This window comes from Vitis vinifera, chromosome 17 (genome assembly GCF_030704535.1).
Source record: "Vitis vinifera cultivar Pinot Noir 40024 chromosome 17, ASM3070453v1".
NCBI lineage: Eukaryota > Viridiplantae > Streptophyta > Magnoliopsida > Vitales > Vitaceae > Vitis > Vitis vinifera.
Window position 1 is genome coordinate 3669709 of NC_081821.1, and position 18512 is coordinate 3688220.

An 18512-nucleotide genomic window follows, 5' to 3' on the forward strand; every position below is an offset into this window, starting at 1 on the left:
AAAAATACAAATTAATAAGACTAAAGTACCAAAAAAAACCTAAGGTATAAAGAAATTAAATGAACTAATTCTCAATCAATTTATTTAGAGTGTAAGGAAACAGAGTTAAAGATATGATTAAATAGTTGAAGGTACAAAAAAAATGAGAGATAATTTTTTTTATGAAATAAATAGGTAGATTAGATTATAGTACATTGAAATGAAACTAAATTGCACATAAATGAGAACCATGAAGTTTTAAGTATAAGTACAGACAAATATGGATGATTTATCTAAAGATAATTAGTATGAAGGTATAAAAGATTGATAGCAGTCAATTCTTGACTAAGTTATTTATGATAGAAAGAAATGAAAATGAACAAAGAAAGTAAAAAAACAGTGAAATCATCCAACTTTTCATGAAAATTTGTCACTAATTTTAACTATTAAGAGGGTATCATTTCGCACCAATCTTACAATCATACCAGGATTGTTCCCTTCCATCATTGAGAGGCTTGTTGCTTTCCTATTCCAATGTAGATTAAAACCCATAAGCTTCAGAGGATAAGATGTTTTAGCTTGGAGGTTCCATTTCTTTAATGTAACATTAGAACTTCCAACAAGATACAGAGAGAGAAAGAAGAACTCCAAAGTATGATTATAATATATATATATATATATATATATATATATATATATATATATGTACAATGAAATGAAATAAATATACAAATAATTAGGATTAAGATGGGCCTTTTCCTCTAATTCATTGAATATACTCTCATGCTCAAGAATCTATTCCCAAAAGCAAACTGATTTCATACTAGAGCATTTTTCCATATGACCTCTCTATGAATTATGCTCTGTTTAACTTCAAAGCACTCTTCAAAAGACTTTCATCAATGTAATGTGCTTTCATATTTTGTAATTTTGCCCCCTTGTTACCTTTTAATGTATTGGTCATTCCATTCCATCACAGAGAGTGTAACTCATGTTTGTGGAGTGTTTTTCTTCTACTCTTATTTGCATAATAATGCTCCCCATTTTCCTCATAGGGGCCTTTTTCTCCTTTTTATCTACATTGGACAAGAAAAGCAATCTCTCTCCCAAATGATCATTTTCTTTCCTTTTCCTCTTCCTACAAAATCTTCTTTCTTTATCCTCGAAATTATTGTTTTTTTTTTTAAAGAACTCTTCTTGTACTATTTACATTAAAAAAGACATGAAATCCTTTTGAAGGAGTTACCATTAAATTGAAGTTTAAAACATTTAGAGGAAAAAAAATGTTAAAAAGGTTTGTGACTTTAAAATATAAATAAGTTTGAATAATATCACTTATTAACAAATTCATCTCTTATAATGTCAGACTAAATAAATTGAAGTAAAATAATAACGGAACCATTTCTTTGTAAAAAAAGTTACTGGGGATTCCATTTTAATGATAGCGATATTAATGTCAATTTAATACATAGTATCCTACATATAGAACAAAAATTGTTATTTATCTTTTATAGGTTATAAACAATATTTAATTATATGATATATCAATTCTATAATAATATATGTAAATAATTAACTTACTTGATTTATACTATGATTAAATTACATGGTCAATTCATGATTGATATTGGTCAATTGGCTCTATATTTTCATTTTTCAATGAACCCTTATTGATGATAGAAGGGAAAGTCATAATTATTCGACAAGAAATCTCTAGGAAAAGACAAAAAGTTTGGTACAACCATAAATTTTGCTTTTATTAATGTCGTGGAATGGATTCCATTTGGTATATTCTATTTTAGGAAAAGCGATATTAGATAAAAATCAACAAAAATATCTACAATATAATTAATGGAAGGAGAAATTCAGTCCTAGTAGTATTCTTCTAGTGGGGTGTGATCTAAATTAGCTGACTTCTTTAAACTGCCAATTAGTTTGGCTACCAGAGTTTGAAAAAAAAGATACTGGGAAAAGGAAAAAAAATGGAAGGAAATTTGAAGCTACTCCCTAAATCTTTCTTCTTATGTGTCTCTTCAATATATTTATCCTCTTTACTCTTTAATATAAAGATGAAGAATTTGATAATGAATAAATATTTACCTAAAAAAATTTATATTTGATTTTTTTTATTTTTTTTATAATTTAATAGAATAAGGGAATTATGTATCTAGTTATAACACTTGTTGGTAGGTGAATGCTAGATTTTGGAGCCCCACTGGCGAATTGGATTTAGCGTAGGGGGAAGATGGCTAGAAGGAAGGAGGAAGGCATAACCTCACTGAGGTTTGAAAAATCGTTCCTATGCTCTTCCTTGCAGGAAGGCTCCTTAGTTATCAGTCTAATATGATGGCCGCCCCAAATTTAGAGAAGTCAATATACTTTCCCCTTAGGTGGGATGTAGGCTTATGTTGGCTCCATTGGTTCACTAAGTACATATAGTACCCATAACAATATAAAATCATCCTTACCCGTGTATTTCATCACAAAATGTTTCCAGGCTTTCGGTTTATTAAAATGTTTTAAACATTAGAAACAAAAAACTATTTACCAAGCACAGCCTTTCTGTCTTGGAACACGTGGCTTGGTAAGAGGATGTACATGGTAATATCTACCTTCACTTTGGCACTCGATTTCGATTTAAGGCTTGGATCCTCAATCCTTTCATAAAAGATGGCAACCCTGTCTTGATGGAAACTAACCATAGGAGAAGAAGATAGTTTCTCTGGTGTAGAGAGATTTTGTCCTGTGTGAATATTTAATGGGCCCAGCTGTGCTTGCAAGAAAGTGATAGAACATGTACTTATATGACCTGTAGACCCCTTTAAGTAGGATAGGGAGGTCCTTCACGTTAATTGAAATCGACAGCAGAGTCGACCATAGCCCAAGTTGGGACTTGGGAGTGCAAGTGAAGGAAAACAGCTCATTGATAAGGATTTGATTTATTGACACATTCACAAGACTCAGCTTTTAACTGCTTAATCGCCAGAAAGAGTGCTATTTTTTCCCCCAACAAAATGATTAGTATTTGCAAAATAATATATCAAACAATAATATAAAGGGCAGGCATGTCACATAATAAATGTTATCCTAAAATAGAACCACTGTTCTGGTCATGACCCTGTACTCAACCTTCTCTTCAAATTAACCAGTATATAATGGGACGCCAAGATTGACCAAAGAGATTTAAAGGTTTTTCTTTTTCTTTTTCTTTTTCATTGTTTTCTTCATGTACTTTTATGGGCCCTGACTATTCATATCCAAGCCATACTCTCATCAAGGTGATCTGAATATCACACTGACTTTTACCTGGACCACCTGCATCCAAATTTGAAAACCTTTGAAATGGATTAACCTCACCAGTTGCTTTATGTAAATTTATTTATGGACAAAAGAATGTACATGCGCCCATAGATTTTTTTATTTTTTTTATAAAGATGGAAAAGATAAGTGCACAAGCCTGGCAGAATGACTAGGAACTATATGCTTGAATTAAGCATATCTCCCTGCCCCAAAGCCTCAACATTTCACCCTTGTCCAGCAACTGAGACTCAGAATTCTTCATGCATTCATATTCAAGAGATGTCAAGACATAATCTTCCATCAACTTCAACATGGGAAATGCTTAGAAGGTTCTAAATCACCATCCACCGTTGAGTCCATGATGTAATAGCCGATGCCACTATCAATCAGTGTGCCATGATAAGTAGGATTTGTTGGCCAATTGCTGCTCCCCACATCTGAATAAATGATGTCCGTAGCTTTATCTGGGAGGTACCCAAGTTGCTGAAAAGGTCTTTCCATGGTCTGATGGTGATTGGGACACTGCTCCCGTGGATCACCTATAATTTTTCAAGCACACATACGTTAGCAATTGAAATTACTGAGCCAAGCAAATCAACTACCCCCTGATTGACTTGCCTTGTTTTTAAATTGTACATAGTGGCATATACATGAGTTGTAACTAGAATTAAATACCTTGTGTTAGTAGGGCAGTCTCACTCAAAAGTTCATCAACCTCTTCTAAAGAATTCCAATTTATATATGCTTCTCTAACCAAACTCTTTACATAGGCCTGCAAATGCCAACACCATGAATGTGATAAATGAATAATAACAGAATTAATCTATGCGGCACAGTAGCTGTAAGAAATGTAGTGAAACCAATACCTGGTTAATACTGGATAGTTCTTGATTATTAGCATAAATCTGCCCATTGATCACAGCTCTGACGAGCTGACATATTGGATTCAAGGTTACAGTATAGTGTGGTCCATGGAAAATATGCACTTTGTTACCCATTAAGCATGTGCTTGCATGCTTTATTACTGCTTCCCACTTCTTGTCTGACATCCCAGCACCTAATATCTGTTGCAGAATTATATAAGAGTAACAAAAATTACTTTTCTGTGAAAAACTCATCTGATAATATGTGAAGAATTTTAGCAGGAGGAGGGGGCATACGCGTCTAAGTTTGGCTGGATCAACAATGAACAGCTTCAAGAACTCTTGCACCGTGTTAATATGCTTGAAGGCTAGCCTCTTGTGGAAAGCTCCATCTTTACTAATATTTTCTAGACGCCAAACATCGTCATTCAGCATAGGTGGATGGTGTTTTCTGTACACTGTTTGTATATATAGAAAGCCAAAAGAAAGGTTACTCTATCTATAAGAAAATGTCACTGTGTTTGGTGTTTGAGGTTAAAGCATTAATTTTATGAAATAAAGGGCACTGAAATTCTAATCGAACTCCCCAAAAAAAAAAATGCCCAACCTTTACTATAACGAGATTAATGCTTGCAATAATCTAACTAGGCTAGGTTAGGTATTATTTTAATATTGTAATTGTGTGCCCTAACCCCCAATGTCATTCCTCTGACAGAAAAATGACATCATGTGTAGTGAGGTTTATATTGTGTGATTTTTATATAGGTAGATAGATAGATAAGGCTCAATTACAGCTGGAACCTACGTATGCTAGGGCATCCTTCTCAAACATTAATAAACAAGAACTAACCTAAGCAAACAGTGGAAGGTTTTGTTTTTTCCAACTGGTATATATTAAGATATATGGCATGGGGGGACAAAAGAAAATTGCCTTTCTGAATGAAATGAGAGCCCTTGATCCCATTACATTGAACTGCAATCAGAGATCCTACCCTTGGTGGTCCTGGTTCACCATGTTTTTTAGGGAGTGAGGATGGGGGTTGCTTTTAATTTGTGGCTATAACAGAATTTGTTGTTTAGACTAGTTCCTTTCTTGAAGTAGTTGCTATAGCTTTCTAAAATATGAGTTAAAGAAATACCACTAGACAGAAAAATTAATGGTGACTACAAGTTACAACTGGTCTTAAAGCGACAGTCTGTCACAAGTGAATTATCCTATTACCATTAGGTTGCATCACTGGTTAATTTCCAGTACTATACATATCAATAGATAGGGTATGACCTTTGTCTTCTTGTCTTTGTAATGTATTGAAGATGGTAAGATCAAGCATCTATCAGACTATCACTAGCCCCACAATTAGAATAAATAAAATAAAATTTTCACAACGAATTTAATGAAGTGAATGGCCAGAACAAAGAACCAGAACCTGTAATGTGAAAATTTATGCATATATATCATGAAATTTAGGCTCTCCAGAGATCAACAAGTAACAAAATTAAAAGACACTTACACTCCCCACGGTGATCTCTAACAGCAAAGGGTTCTGTAAAGGCTTCAAGTATCCTAACACCATGGCAGCTGCCCGGAACAACTCTTGCACCAAGTCTGAACTTCCTCCCACGAATCCAGTGCGAGTTATCGGTAAACTCAATATCTCCTACCACTGCAAACCCATCCCTCATGGTGACAAGCACATCTCCAACAAGCAGTGGTCGCTTCCCGGTTCTCTCCTTCACAATACTGTTATTAAATTCTTCCATGGACCAGGTACTGTTAGTGAGCTCCCCGTGAGGAAAGTCTCCATCAAGAACTACGATGTCCAGTTGGATAGGATATGGAAGAGTTGTTTGAACTGCTTCATCACCACTTTTGTCCACTATACAGAGTAGGAGTGGGTTGTTTTCAGCATCTCTAATCTTGGCCCCAGTGAATATAGGAAGCGACAGATTTTTACTGAAAATCAGCTGCAAGTTTGATGGTTCTGGCCCATGGATTCTCAAGGATGGAGACCAAGTCAAAGAGCGAGCACCACGTACTAACCCACGTTCCACCTCTTCATTCACCTGAAAGTATAGGAACGAAAAATTTAGGAGCGATTCAACAATAAGATACATGACATATATGTTGGTATTACCATAATAAAAATTCACTTAATTATAATAGGGGGTTTTAGGGTTTTGGGCTTTTGATATATGTTATACCACTCTTCTAAGCATTGGTTCCAAGGCCGTACAGATGTTCTGCCAGGAATTCCCCCTAAAAGTCTCTCCAATTATACTGTTCATCAAGAGAGAGAATCACTGCAAGTTAGTAAGAGTCAATTCACATAGCCAGTACTGCAATATCACAAATCAATTCTTTCAGCTTTACACAAGGACAAAAAAAGCATGCCTGAAGAGTGCCTCAAGGTCTACAAATTGATCGCACAAAACAAAGATAGAGAGGAAAATGGAAACATTTATTGGATTAAATTATAACACATACGAAGCAAAAAACGGCCTAGTTCTAATCGATCTGCCGATCCTCCGTTGATCCGCGTCAGGTTCCATTTCATCAAAAAGCCGTTTAGCTGCCATCTTTCAAGAAATTAAACTCAGAGAATTAGCTGTATATAAGCAAACCAATAGAGAAATAGCTAGAGAAGGAGAGAGTTGGAGATGATCCGAGCTTTGGCCTTTTATATTAGAAAATGTATGGAAGAGAAGCTTCTTGGAATCAATGAGGAATCACCTTCGAAGGAGGTATTCACGCTGACCATAGAATGATGCAATGACTTCACGTCCATATACTCTAAAAGGTCAAAATTCTCTCTTTCTTTCTGACTGGTGGGTGGTGAGCTCACGAGCTATATTTGGTAGTCAAATGGCTGACATGTATTCAAGAGGCAACTATATCGATCCAAAGAGTAAATTTGATCTAACAATCCTCTTAAAGATCTTAATTTAAGGAACATGTAAGAACCGTCTTTGTCCAAGGTCCCTTTGTTTTCAAGTTTTTCGTGCTATATTTTAAATATTTGTATCCCCTCTAAGACTTTCTTCATTATTTTGAAATATTATAATGATTTTTTCTATAAAATTTATCCGTGAACGCAATCTAGGAAGTGAAAGCTTAAAAACCTTGTACAAATATAAATTTTTTGGATTAAAATAATCACTCCAACCCTCTAAATGTATTAGAAAACATGTTCCAACTATCCTTGATTCATCCCTTGAAGCCCTAAACCCCTAAGCAATCAACTCATCATTCAAATCCTAAACCCTATTTCACCTCCAATTGGAAGCCCTGATCATTGCCTTAAAAATCGAAGTCTTGATCAAAATTCTTATATCTGGCCAGAGGATGATGTGAGAGGAGTTTATGTTTCAGTCTATTTTGTTGAGTCATCTTTTAGGTATAGTTGATTTGATTCATTTAACTAGAGATTGGAATGTCAAATTTATTTAATTGTACTACTCTTGGAGACTAGTAACTTGTCATTTGGTGATTTTATAGCTTTTTGTTACTGTTTTTCTGGTCTATTAAGGTGGTTATTTCTGAGCTAATTTAATTAAGCCAAATTGGCCGAGGTCTAAATATACTGCTAGCCGCCTATGCCATTGGCCATCATCTAAACCTGCAGGCGGCTGGTGCCATATGCTCCATGTCCTTAACAATGACCCTTCAAGTTGTCATGTGATTTGAAGTTGGGGTCCCCCTCAAACCGGATAAGGGGGCCATCTATAGGCCAACTTGGGAGTGCTAAGGTGAGGATGTTATTAAGGTATCAATAATGAAAAAAGCTTGTGATCACCAGACTGGTAGCTACATTTTTCCAAATAGTTAATCTCTGTATGCTTTGTTGTATAGGATATGAGTATGAGAGAAGTTCTGTTTTTTTATATATAAAAGTTCATACTATTTTCTAATATTAAAAATAAAAAATAGGAAATGCATGCATCCAAACAAACCTTAAGTAGATATTCATTTATGAAATTAATAATGTCTTTGTCTACCTAACAATGAAATATTATACGACGACATTCCTTACCAAAAATAATATATCATCTATTCACCTTTTTCTCAAAAATGGAAATTTTCTATTTTATTTGACATGAATTGAAAACAAATTAATTAGTATGTCAATGATAAGAAAAATAACGAGGACCATTACAAGACCATTTATTTGATAAGGTTACTCTATGATGTTGAAAGAGAAAATTGGCGGAATGTATTCATATGAAATTTGTGGAACAGTCGAACAAAATTCACAATACTCCTTTTTCTATTATTTTCCTAGCTTTGCTTCTCTTTTACCATTTACAAGGACAGCATTTAAATCACATCTCAGTACCAAAGCCACCACAAGATTTCACCCTGGGCAGCAACGAGAGGATTCTGCCCCAGACGACATTCATTAACTCCAAGATTGTTGGATAATGATATTCCATCAACTTCCATTTGGAAAAGGCGCCCCTGAAGAAGATGTTCCATCCCCTTCTGATGATGAGCGTGTGATGTAACAGTGGACGCTGCTATGATCAAATGGTATGCCATGGTATAAAGGATTCATCTGCCAATGGCTACATCCTACATCTGTGTACCCCACCCCCATACTTGTATCAGCTGGGTTCCCAAGTTGCTGAAATGGTATTGCCATGGTCACCTCATGATTGGGATATTGCTCCACTATCTGCTCACCTGTAATTTTTCAAGCATATGTTAGTTCTCTATATTGGTAACAGACACAAAAGGGCTATTGGAACTCCCTATTTGAGGTCCTAAATATGAGACTAGATGCATGTAGTATCTAATCCGAAAGGCTACACCAAGATCAGCCAGTGGTTTGATGGCCATGACATAATTTAACTGCAAAGAAAACAGGAACAGAAGTTGATCACCATCAAGGTGTCAACCAAAGATGGAGAAAAAGACTAGGGCGCTAGGGTTATACATGTTTGAACCTTGAAATAATGACCATCGCAAAAAGCTGTTCTAAAAAATAGGAAGATCGATGAAGAAAATAAAACAAAAACAAAGAGAGGATTTTATTGGGTCTAAACATGTAAATTTGTGTTTTTTTCCTTTGCTTCTTTTTTCTTTTTCCCTTCCTTGAGAACTAAACAGTCCTCAGATCTTAAGGGGAAAAAATATTGTAAATAATAAGAGTTCATAATCAGTAGTCTGACTAAAATAGGGTAATTTAATCAATAAATCTGTTTTAAGTTATTGACTCAAGTAAAAGTTCAACTGAAGCAGCAGACCCAATTGGTGATTGAAATTGAGAGATGGCTGATTCAAGCTAATCAAATAGTCTTGAGTTGACTTGCCTTTGTTTTGAGCATGTACATGTTGCAATATATAGGAATTACTTGTCAAGAAATTATTGACGTATCAAATACCTTGAGTTAGGAGAGCAGTCTCATTCAGGACTTCGTCAACAACTTCTAATGAATCCCAATTAGCGTATGCTTGTCGAACCAACTCCTCGAGATAGGTCTGCAAATGAAAACAAACAATTAATATTCGAAAGAAAAAAAAAAAAGAAAATTTAAATGAAAGGATACTAGAATTGATATTGAGCATAAAGATTGAACAAGAAATTATGTGAAATTCATACCCTAATAGAGGATAGTTCTTGAGGAGTAGCATATGTCTGCCCATTAATCTTAACCTTAACAACCGTACATATAGGATTCAAGGTCATGGTGAAATGGGATCCACGGTAAATATACAGTTTGTTTCCTATCATGCATGTTCTTGCATGCTTTATGGTTGATTCCCACATTCTGTCTGACATCCCAACACCTAATATCTGTTGCAAAAATTAATAATCAGAAAATATTGGTAAGAAAGCCAGTTAATTCTTTCATAACAACACTAATATCGGAACATGATCAGAGAGAGGAAACATGCATTTTTTAGTTTGGCTGGATCAACGATTGACAGCTTCAAGAAGTCTTGCACACTGTTGACGTTTATCGAGGCTAGCTTCTTGTGAAAAGCCCCATCTTTTCCAATCTTCTCAAGACGCCATACTTCATCATCCAGCATTGGTGGATAGTGCTTCTTGTACACTGAATAAAGAGGAAAAAGCATAATTACCAGATAGTTCGTTTGAGAAATTGAATTGTTATAAGCTCGAGAACAAAGCATGCATTTAGTGAAGTACTAAGAAAAAAAGAATGAAGCTGGAGCCTTTTTGTTAAGGAGAAACTTATTACAAGTACCATATATAAGCCAAGTAAAGCTATTTGTTGACTGTAAGTAGTATATGCAGGTTGGGAGGACAAAGGAAAATAACTTTTTCTGAATGACGAGAGAAACCCCTGGTCTGGTCCCATTACATTCAAGTGCAATGGGTTCATTTAATCAAAGACATGGGACCTTAGTGTACCTGCAGGTCCACCCCAAATCAATTTGCTGTCATTTGTCCACTAGGAGAGCCAAAAAAAAATTGCCAGTTCAGAAGAGTCGTTCTCTTATGCTTTTTCCTAGAACAAGAGAATTTAAAACTTAGACTGGTCGCTTTTCCGAACTGGAATCTTACCTACCACAATATTAAAACATCATTTTTCATTTTCATCAGAAGTGAATTATCCTCGTTGCCTTAAAGCAAATTAATGATAGAAACAAAACCTAGAATATTGTCCAAATATATTTGCCCCCTATAAAAACATTAGCATAGTGGGGCTTGGGTTGGTTTTATCGATATATAGGTTTGACTCATAACCTAGATTTGTCTTATTGTTTTGTAATATATGATTGAAGTTGATAAGATTTTCTATCATCAGCCCACATTAAACAAAAGGAAACTAATTAATCTGCAGACAACTAAAGTACTATAATCAATAAAAGCATGAAATCCTTGGCCAGATCGAAGTACCAGAACTAGCACAGTTGGAATTTAGAGATCATTACTGGATCTTAACTAGATTATCCATTATGAAAAGTACTAGAATTAAAAGAAATTCAGACTTACACTCTCCACGGTGGTCTTTGACCACAAAGGCTTCTGTAATGGCTTCACGAATCCTAAATTCCTTGCAGCTATCAGGAACAACTCTTGCACCAAGCCTGAAGTTTCTGCTACGAATCCAGCTCGAATTATCAGTAAACTCAATGTCTCCGATCACCGCAGCCCCACCCCTCATAGTGACAAGCACATCTCCGGCCAGCAACGGGCGCTTTCCGGCCCTCTCCTTCACGATACTGTTATCGAATTCTTCGGTGGACCAGTTCTCACGGTCTCCTCCAGGAAAGTCACCGTCGAGAACAATTATCTCTACTTTGAAAGAATGAGATAAAGCTCTCAGAATATTTTGATTATCACCACTTGTGTCCTCAATAATGAGTTGAAGAGGTTTGTTTTCATCATTCACAATCTTGGTCCCCGTGAATATAGGAAGTGAAAGGTTCTTAGTGAAAGTCAGCCGCATGGTTGATGGTTCTGGTGCTTGGATTCGAAAAGAAGGAGACTTGGTGAAGCGGCACTTGCGAATTCCCTTCTCCACCTCTTCAACCACCTGAGAATACAAAAAAGAAATAGACAAATAAATCAAACAAGTTTTCTTTTATTTATGTTAGTTTTAACAGATTTCGTAAATCATATATACCACTTTTCTGAGCATTGGCTCCAAGGTCGTGCAGAAGTTCTCCACGAAATTCCCCGTAAGAACTTCTCCAAATACTCTGTCAAGGGAGAAAAATCATTGCAAAGTAAGAATCATTAATCAAATAGACCTTACTGCACCACAAAAACTGGGGTTTGAGTTTACATTGATAAGAAAAAATGAACAAGCATGATATTGGATAGAATTCTAACACATACGACATCAGAGAAGGCCTCCCCCTGATCCGCTTTTCGTCAGGTTGATCTGGGTCAGAACCCGATTCTTCGTGAAACCGTTTAGCTGCCATTAATCCTGCTTAAAAGACAAATGGAGTCACCAGATTGAAAGAGTTGAAGCAGGGATTAGAAAGCCAGACCTTTTCGCCTATTTATATAAAGCCATTCATAGGTATAAAATTTTATTATTACTGCAAAAATTAACCATAAAAAGAAGCTTCACCGAATGAGGAAGGAAACATCTGGGTAGCAGAGGCATGTGGACAAGAATGACATAACGACTTCGACGTCAAACTAGAAGTCAACCCACCCTCCGCGGAAATCAGACGGCTGAGATGCATTTAAAGGGGAATCATCAATCAATGCGAACCCTTAGATCCTTCCGTAATCTGCTTTAAATTCAGTAGGGCACACAACAATGTATCAGCATCGGTCACACGGTTTCCTCTACTGTATATAAAATGGTCTGATTATTCTATTTGGTCAAGTCGTTACTTGCAGAGAAAGTACCAAAAGCAAATGGCCGTATGGCTCGTGTCAAACATCTTTTCTATATTGTAAAATTCCACATTAACAATCCCATTAAAGAGAATCACATCATAATGCCTGCCAAAAAAAAACAATTATCTAATTGATTGGCTTCCAAATCAAGAAAGATATAACCCATGAATTAAACTGGCTATTGGCCAAGATCTATTCTTGATGAGTTCTTTAAAGATGGTTAATCCACATTACTGATGGTGCTGCACCTTCCTTTAAAGTAGGAAGGAAATTTACAAGTAGTAGTTGGAATGATTCCAAGGAATTTACTAGTGCTTCTCAATCACTAAATGTATTCCACCCATGATGCTGTCTTCAAATAACCATTACCAATAATTATTGTAAACGCTGGAGGTTGTTTCATCTTATTCAGCATCTTTAAGTTCTTGTTTAGTTACTATTAATTTGCAGTGCATTCCAAATCATGATTAAGTCAAGACTTAAGAAACATATTTAGTAAACAATATTTTCATTATTGAAAATGGAGCACAGGAAAACGATATGAAAATCACGTGTCCAAGACAATACATAGATGCAGTTAACTTGTTATTGATAGATGTTAAAATAGCCTCAACTACCCTTTCTTTGTATTGTCACCTGCAACACATTCGCCCTTCCTTGAATCTACGCCTGGCGACATTTGACAAATCAAAAGCTGAGCTTGAGGAAGAAGCGCCCACAACTTTGGGAAGTAACGCTTGCGGGGCCAAAGGCTAACTACCACAATTAAGCACTTCCACTTTACACTGTTTCCGGGTCCCAATTTCTCTGGCCAAGGCCGACGCGTTATTCAGACGCGTAAGCCCTCTGAATTCTTGTCCTATTTATTTATGGCCAAGAGGGCCCAGACACACCCATCATGCCTTCATGCACACACGCTACCATCCAACAAGGTTCTCGTTATGATCAAGGAGAGTTGATGGGTCTAGCTACCTTTATTTTATGTTGCTGTGATGGTCATCCTATTTGGCACTATAATAATGTAAGTGGAAATGGGCCATTCTAATAATGTCATGAACTCTATCTAATGATTTTAGTCGTTTATTGAAGTGTAACTTGGGACAAAGGAACAATTTATGACAAATACATATTCATTTAAGAAATTAAGGTTAGGATGGGATGTCTCATCGAGAACACGGCACCCATATTTTATTGGAACAAATAGGTTCACACCCACCAAAGATTTATTTGCTTTATAAAAGCAGGCAGCGCGTAACGCTTTTATGGTTTTTCTATATGTAACAATCGGCATAAAAGTAGGCAGTTGGGGCCACCCACAATCCTAGACTCCTGGTTGGATGACACACCTTGTTCTATGATTACCATCCAACAGCACATAAAATTAAATTCAATAGTAGTAATCAATTAATTTAGAATCATTACATGCATTGGATTAGATCATCACCATGTGTTTGATTTTTTGGCATTTAGAATTGGAAATAGAAATTAAATTTCTAGATGCATGGAATATGAAATTTTGACCTTAAATCAAAATTCCTTAAAATTTATTTTTATTATAGCTTTCCATTATCTTTGAACATAGTTAAAGCAATATTAAAAATAAAAAATAAAAATAAAAACCTCAAATTTTATAAATTAATTTTATCTTCATTCATTTAATAATATTTTAAAATACTAACTGAACTTCTCTATTGTACCAAAATTAGAAAAAGAGTCACTACAGCTTTTGTAATACTTCAGGTATCGTCCTCAAGAACTAGCTTATGGAAATTGTCAATACTAGAATAATGAATTGTTTTTGTTTAAATCCTAAAGTGAAAATCAATATGTGAATAATGTGAAACTAAGTAAAAGAAATTAAATTAATAACAAAATGCATATTGATTTTAAATTCAATTGATTCAAATTTAGGGCTTTCCACAATCGAACTTAAGGTATAGAAATTAGAGAAAACAAAGATCTTTTGAGTAATATGATCTTAGGGTTTTGGAATCCTTGGCCGCTCGCGATCAAGGTGAGTTCTATAACTCAAAATTGCATCTGAAACCTAATTTTTCCTTTTTAAAACATATTCATAAAATCATCAAATGAATGAGATTGATTATTAGTTTAAGATTTGGTTTTTAACATTTCCTACTCCTTCTAGCTTTGTTTTGGGGCAAATAACAATAGGGAAGACGAGGATAACTAATGATCAAGAATTACCGAGAATCACTAGTATCGGGTAATAACCTATGGTATCATTACTTAAACTAACTCACAAAGATAGAATTTAAAAAAATTGATAAATTATCACTCAACCAATAATTAATCTCATTGTTATAATAATTTATCAATTGTCCCTATAGGTTCCCTAGCTCTTAGGTTTTCATATTTCAAGCCCCAAATTGGCTCTTAGCCTCTCATGGGGATGATGTCACATTCATAATCCATAATATGGTAAAAATCCATAAATTGAATCAAAAGAACCTAAAACAACATATTTAATAAAGAAAAAAAAAACTAACTAAAATTTTTGTCTTCTTCCACTTTCAATGTCAAACTCTATGAAAAAAAAAATTCAAAATCCTTAAAACCTAGAATTAAAAAAGTTTATATAATATCATCAATTACCTAATCTGTGGCACACTCTCATTAGCCACTTATTACAAAATAATTTCCTAAAAATGATTAAAAAATAATAAAATTATGATTTCTAGTCGTATGGGGTCCACTTAGAGCGGATGGAGTGCCCTAAATTCAATTCCCAAGGTAGAGGAGGCGAAACATCAAAGTGGCAATAGGTGAATTCGAAATTGGTGTCATTTCGAAGTGAATTTCAAATTCATAAGTTGGATTTGGAAATCATTTCGAAATGACCCTTCAACTTGGTGTAGTTGTTTTCAAGTGGTCATAATTTCTTTATTTTAGCTCCAATTTGCACATTGTTTGAAGCGTTGGACTCATAACTTCCCAAGCTTCGAAACGATATATAGTATGTATTAAATGGATTCCATAAATTGCTCTAAATTTGTCCTCAAAGTCAAAGTATATATTGTCATCAGATTTTTGAGTTCTAAATTTCCATACAACTGAATCTTGCTTCATGCCTCATTTCCTATGTTTTCTTACCTTCTTTCTTACCGCATAATGGTCATTTCTCATCTTCCAAACTCATGATATCCTCGTCTTGTCTTTCCTCATGGTTCATGAGTCTTGACTCACTTATTTCCTCATTAAACATTTTTTTGATCTTTCAAAATCTAAAGTGATTCAACTTGCACATTTCCTTCCCTTGAACCTGATATAAGTTTCTAAAGTACAAATTAAACTCATGGCTAGGGCCTTAGCATTGATTTAAGTCAAGTTGGGTGATTTGAATGTCCTTTGGTACGCAAATCATATCGAATATGTGCCATTAGAGCACATATTTTGGCTCAAATCAAATACATGTATATTTTTACTTATTGAGTTAATAACAATAATTGACTCTTTTTTTTACCATGAGAATTTATTTGAGATCAATAAAATAATAAATTTTTAAAATTAAAAATATAATTAAAACTAAAAAAATTAAAACTAAAAATATAAAAATAAAATATTAACTTTCAATCAAAAAAAATTTTTAAATTTTTTTGGTTTTCATTGTATTTAATTTTTAAGTATTTTAGCTTTAATTGTATTTCTAATTTTTAAAAATTTTATTTTATTATTAGTGTCAACTAATAAAAATTTTATTCAATTTTGCTAAATAAAAAAAAATGAGAATATGAGTGCATTTATATAATACAAAATATAAAACCATTAAAAATTAGGAAATTAAAAAGATTTTAATTATCACTTGAAGAATCTTTTCATAATGATTTGTGTTAGCTCAATGATTCTCCTAATCAAGTTTTGATGATAACAAATCAGTTACTAATTGGTTTGAATTATAAAGAATTTCAAGTATTAATTTGAAAATTAATCAAAGAACCTAATGAATGCAAAATCAAGACCTTTAGAAGACCTTTAATCATAGGAATCATATGTAAGATGAATGCATGGGTGTACTTAGGATTACATATCACTTCATGCATTTTTTGAAAAACTCAATTTATTCTTTAAAATTAAAATGATAAAAAAAATTTGATAATTTTATTTAATATTATCAAATAAAAAGATATTTAAGGAAATAATTATCTAATTTATGAAAAAATTTATGTATTTTAAAATATTTTTAAATGGATAAAGATAAAAATGATATATAAAATTTGGGTCTTTTTATATTTTTTTTAAATTAATAAGTCAAAAATCATTTTTCCCAAAAAAAAATAATTAGATTCTTATAAATAAAAAAATAAATAAAAATTTATTGTTTGCTATTTTTCTATCTTTGTTACTCAAGAATAAAAATTAAAAAAAAAATACGTTATGAAATATTTTCAAATGTTGGTCATACAAGTTCGAGAGGCAACTGCTCTATCCACAACTTCCTGGTGAGAAGTGGAGCCAGAGGCATCCTATCTGATCAGATTAGACAGAATCTAGAGGAGATCCTTAATCCATCTATTTCAGAGTGCATTATTGTTGGTATCGAATATAGGATGATGTATATAAAGCAAGTCTAGATATGCAAGAACCTTGAAAAGTAGATATGAAATGATCAATGGATGAAGGACTAGACTCAAGTATAAAGAGGACCATAACCAGCATTGGTATTAACCATCTCAATCGTAGCATACAAAGCCCTTAAGTGTTTCTTGTGTGAGAATGGCACCTCATGGTGATATTCAGAAAATAGGCAAAGAAGCATTCGAACTCCTAGAAGCTATGCTAGAGCAGAAGAGGAAGGCACCTCGTCTGCACATGAGAGGAAACCATGGATCTCAGTGCTTCCCCACCAGGGATATGGTGGACTGCAATCCAGGAACAAAGCTGCCAAGAGGGGTAGTGCATGTTGGAGATTTTCGCCCCAAAAAATCCTGATCAAACCCTTTCTGATTTTTACCAGGCTCTCTATACATATACTAGGATTAGGAAGTAGGACCAGCTTCCGCATGATATAATGTACTTTTGAGTGTGTGAAGTATTTAGTTTTCAGACTCCCTAGCATTCCATATGTAAAATTTTGAGTGTATTTAGCTTTGTATCTATAAATTATCTTTATGGAATATGTTCTTAGTAGTTATAACTTGTCTCTGATCCCTTCATTTGATTTTCATTCGTGCCTGGTTTCACTAAATTTATTGCTTCTTATATGAACAAAACATGTCTATGAACCCCTTGTAGCATATACACATTTAGAAAACCATCTATGCTTGGTTGTGTTGAAGTTGTGCTTTGAATCCAAATTTGTCATCACTGCAAGGGCTTGTTAACCAAATTCTAGCCAATTGTTCTTCCATCATTTCCTCTTCTAAATCAAAAAGTTCAGCTAAGGAAGATCGGTGGCTTAATTGGTGGCTAATCCCACAATGTTTTTAATCGTATTCAAAATATATATTATATTTTGTAAAAGGTACGTAAAGTCCATTTAGGGTACAATTAGGAAGTGGGATAGAAATATTTACAAATATTTGAAAGTATTTAAAAAAATCAAATCCTTTGAATGATTTATAAATATATATTTGATAGATAATTCTTTTAAAAATTATATCTTTATAGTATAAAATACTACTAAAACTACTACGTCAATCTTCAAACACGAGCCACGACTCATTCTTTATACAAGTAATTTTTATGTGTTGTTACCAAAAAAATATTATGAAAACCACCCTGGCAAACCCTTAATCCAAAATGGACAAAAGAAATATATTTCTAATTTGTGATTTTTTATTTTTTATTTTTTGTAAAATATCTCCACCATTCTCAACTTGACATTGAAACCTTTGAAAATTCGGTCAATTGACCATGCTTTGGAACAGCGATGGAATTGATTCCTGCTTATCCCTTGCCCAAGCTGCGGGGCTGATCTCATCAAGGATTTCGTTTGGGGCAAATATATATCTAAAGTTAGGAATTGGAAGAATAATCCTATGAAAAGAGAGGGAAAAATCAGGCCCATTCGATGACCGGTTTT

The 18512-nt window shown here is 34.1% G+C and overlaps 2 protein-coding genes across 2 annotated transcripts; both read right to left on the reverse strand.

The window, feature by feature from the left end:
- Positions 1-3322: 3322 nt before the first annotated feature.
- On the reverse strand, positions 3323-6801 carry LOC100264668 (protein SAR DEFICIENT 1). Its single transcript, XM_002276838.5, has 7 exons — positions 6628-6801; positions 6345-6420; positions 5654-6206; positions 4440-4600; positions 4146-4343; positions 3955-4051; positions 3323-3818 (listed from the first exon to the last, which is right to left on the reverse strand). The coding sequence occupies exons 1-7, from the start codon at positions 6717-6719 to the stop codon at positions 3586-3588; spliced, it is 1410 nt and encodes a 469-aa protein (XP_002276874.1). The 5' UTR covers positions 6720-6801; the 3' UTR covers positions 3323-3585.
- A 1529-nt stretch (positions 6802-8330) lies between these two features.
- On the reverse strand, positions 8331-12107 carry LOC100242382 (protein SAR DEFICIENT 1). Its single transcript, XM_002276812.4, has 7 exons — positions 11954-12107; positions 11739-11814; positions 11105-11648; positions 10039-10199; positions 9743-9937; positions 9525-9621; positions 8331-8823 (listed from the first exon to the last, which is right to left on the reverse strand). Exons 1-7 carry the CDS (start codon positions 12040-12042, stop codon positions 8573-8575), a joined length of 1413 nt encoding a protein of 470 aa, XP_002276848.1. The 5' UTR covers positions 12043-12107; the 3' UTR covers positions 8331-8572.
- Positions 12108-18512: the final 6405 nt, after the last annotated feature.

What these genes read in the sequence shown, in the direction of transcription:
- LOC100264668 (XM_002276838.5), bottom strand. Translation starts at nt 6,719, where the DNA reads ATGGCAGCTAAACGGCTTTTTGATGAAATGGAACCTGACGCGGATCAA. An exon ending in TAGAGATCACCGTGGGGAGT is followed by an intron (nt 4,601 to 5,653) that starts GTAAGTGTCTTT and finishes ATATACAAACAG; the next exon opens with TGTACAGAAAACACCATCCA. An exon ending in AACTATCCAGTATTAACCAG is followed by an intron (nt 4,052 to 4,145) that starts GTATTGGTTTCA and finishes TGGCATTTGCAG; the next exon opens with GCCTATGTAAAGAGTTTGGT.
- LOC100242382 (XM_002276812.4), bottom strand. Translation starts at nt 12,042, where the DNA reads ATGGCAGCTAAACGGTTTCACGAAGAATCGGGTTCTGACCCAGATCAA. An exon ending in AGCCAATGCTCAGAAAAGTG is followed by an intron (nt 11,649 to 11,738) that starts GTATATATGATT and finishes TTGTATTCTCAG; the next exon opens with GTGGTTGAAGAGGTGGAGAA. An exon ending in AAGAACTATCCTCTATTAGG is followed by an intron (nt 9,622 to 9,742) that starts GTATGAATTTCA and finishes TTTCATTTGCAG; the next exon opens with ACCTATCTCGAGGAGTTGGT.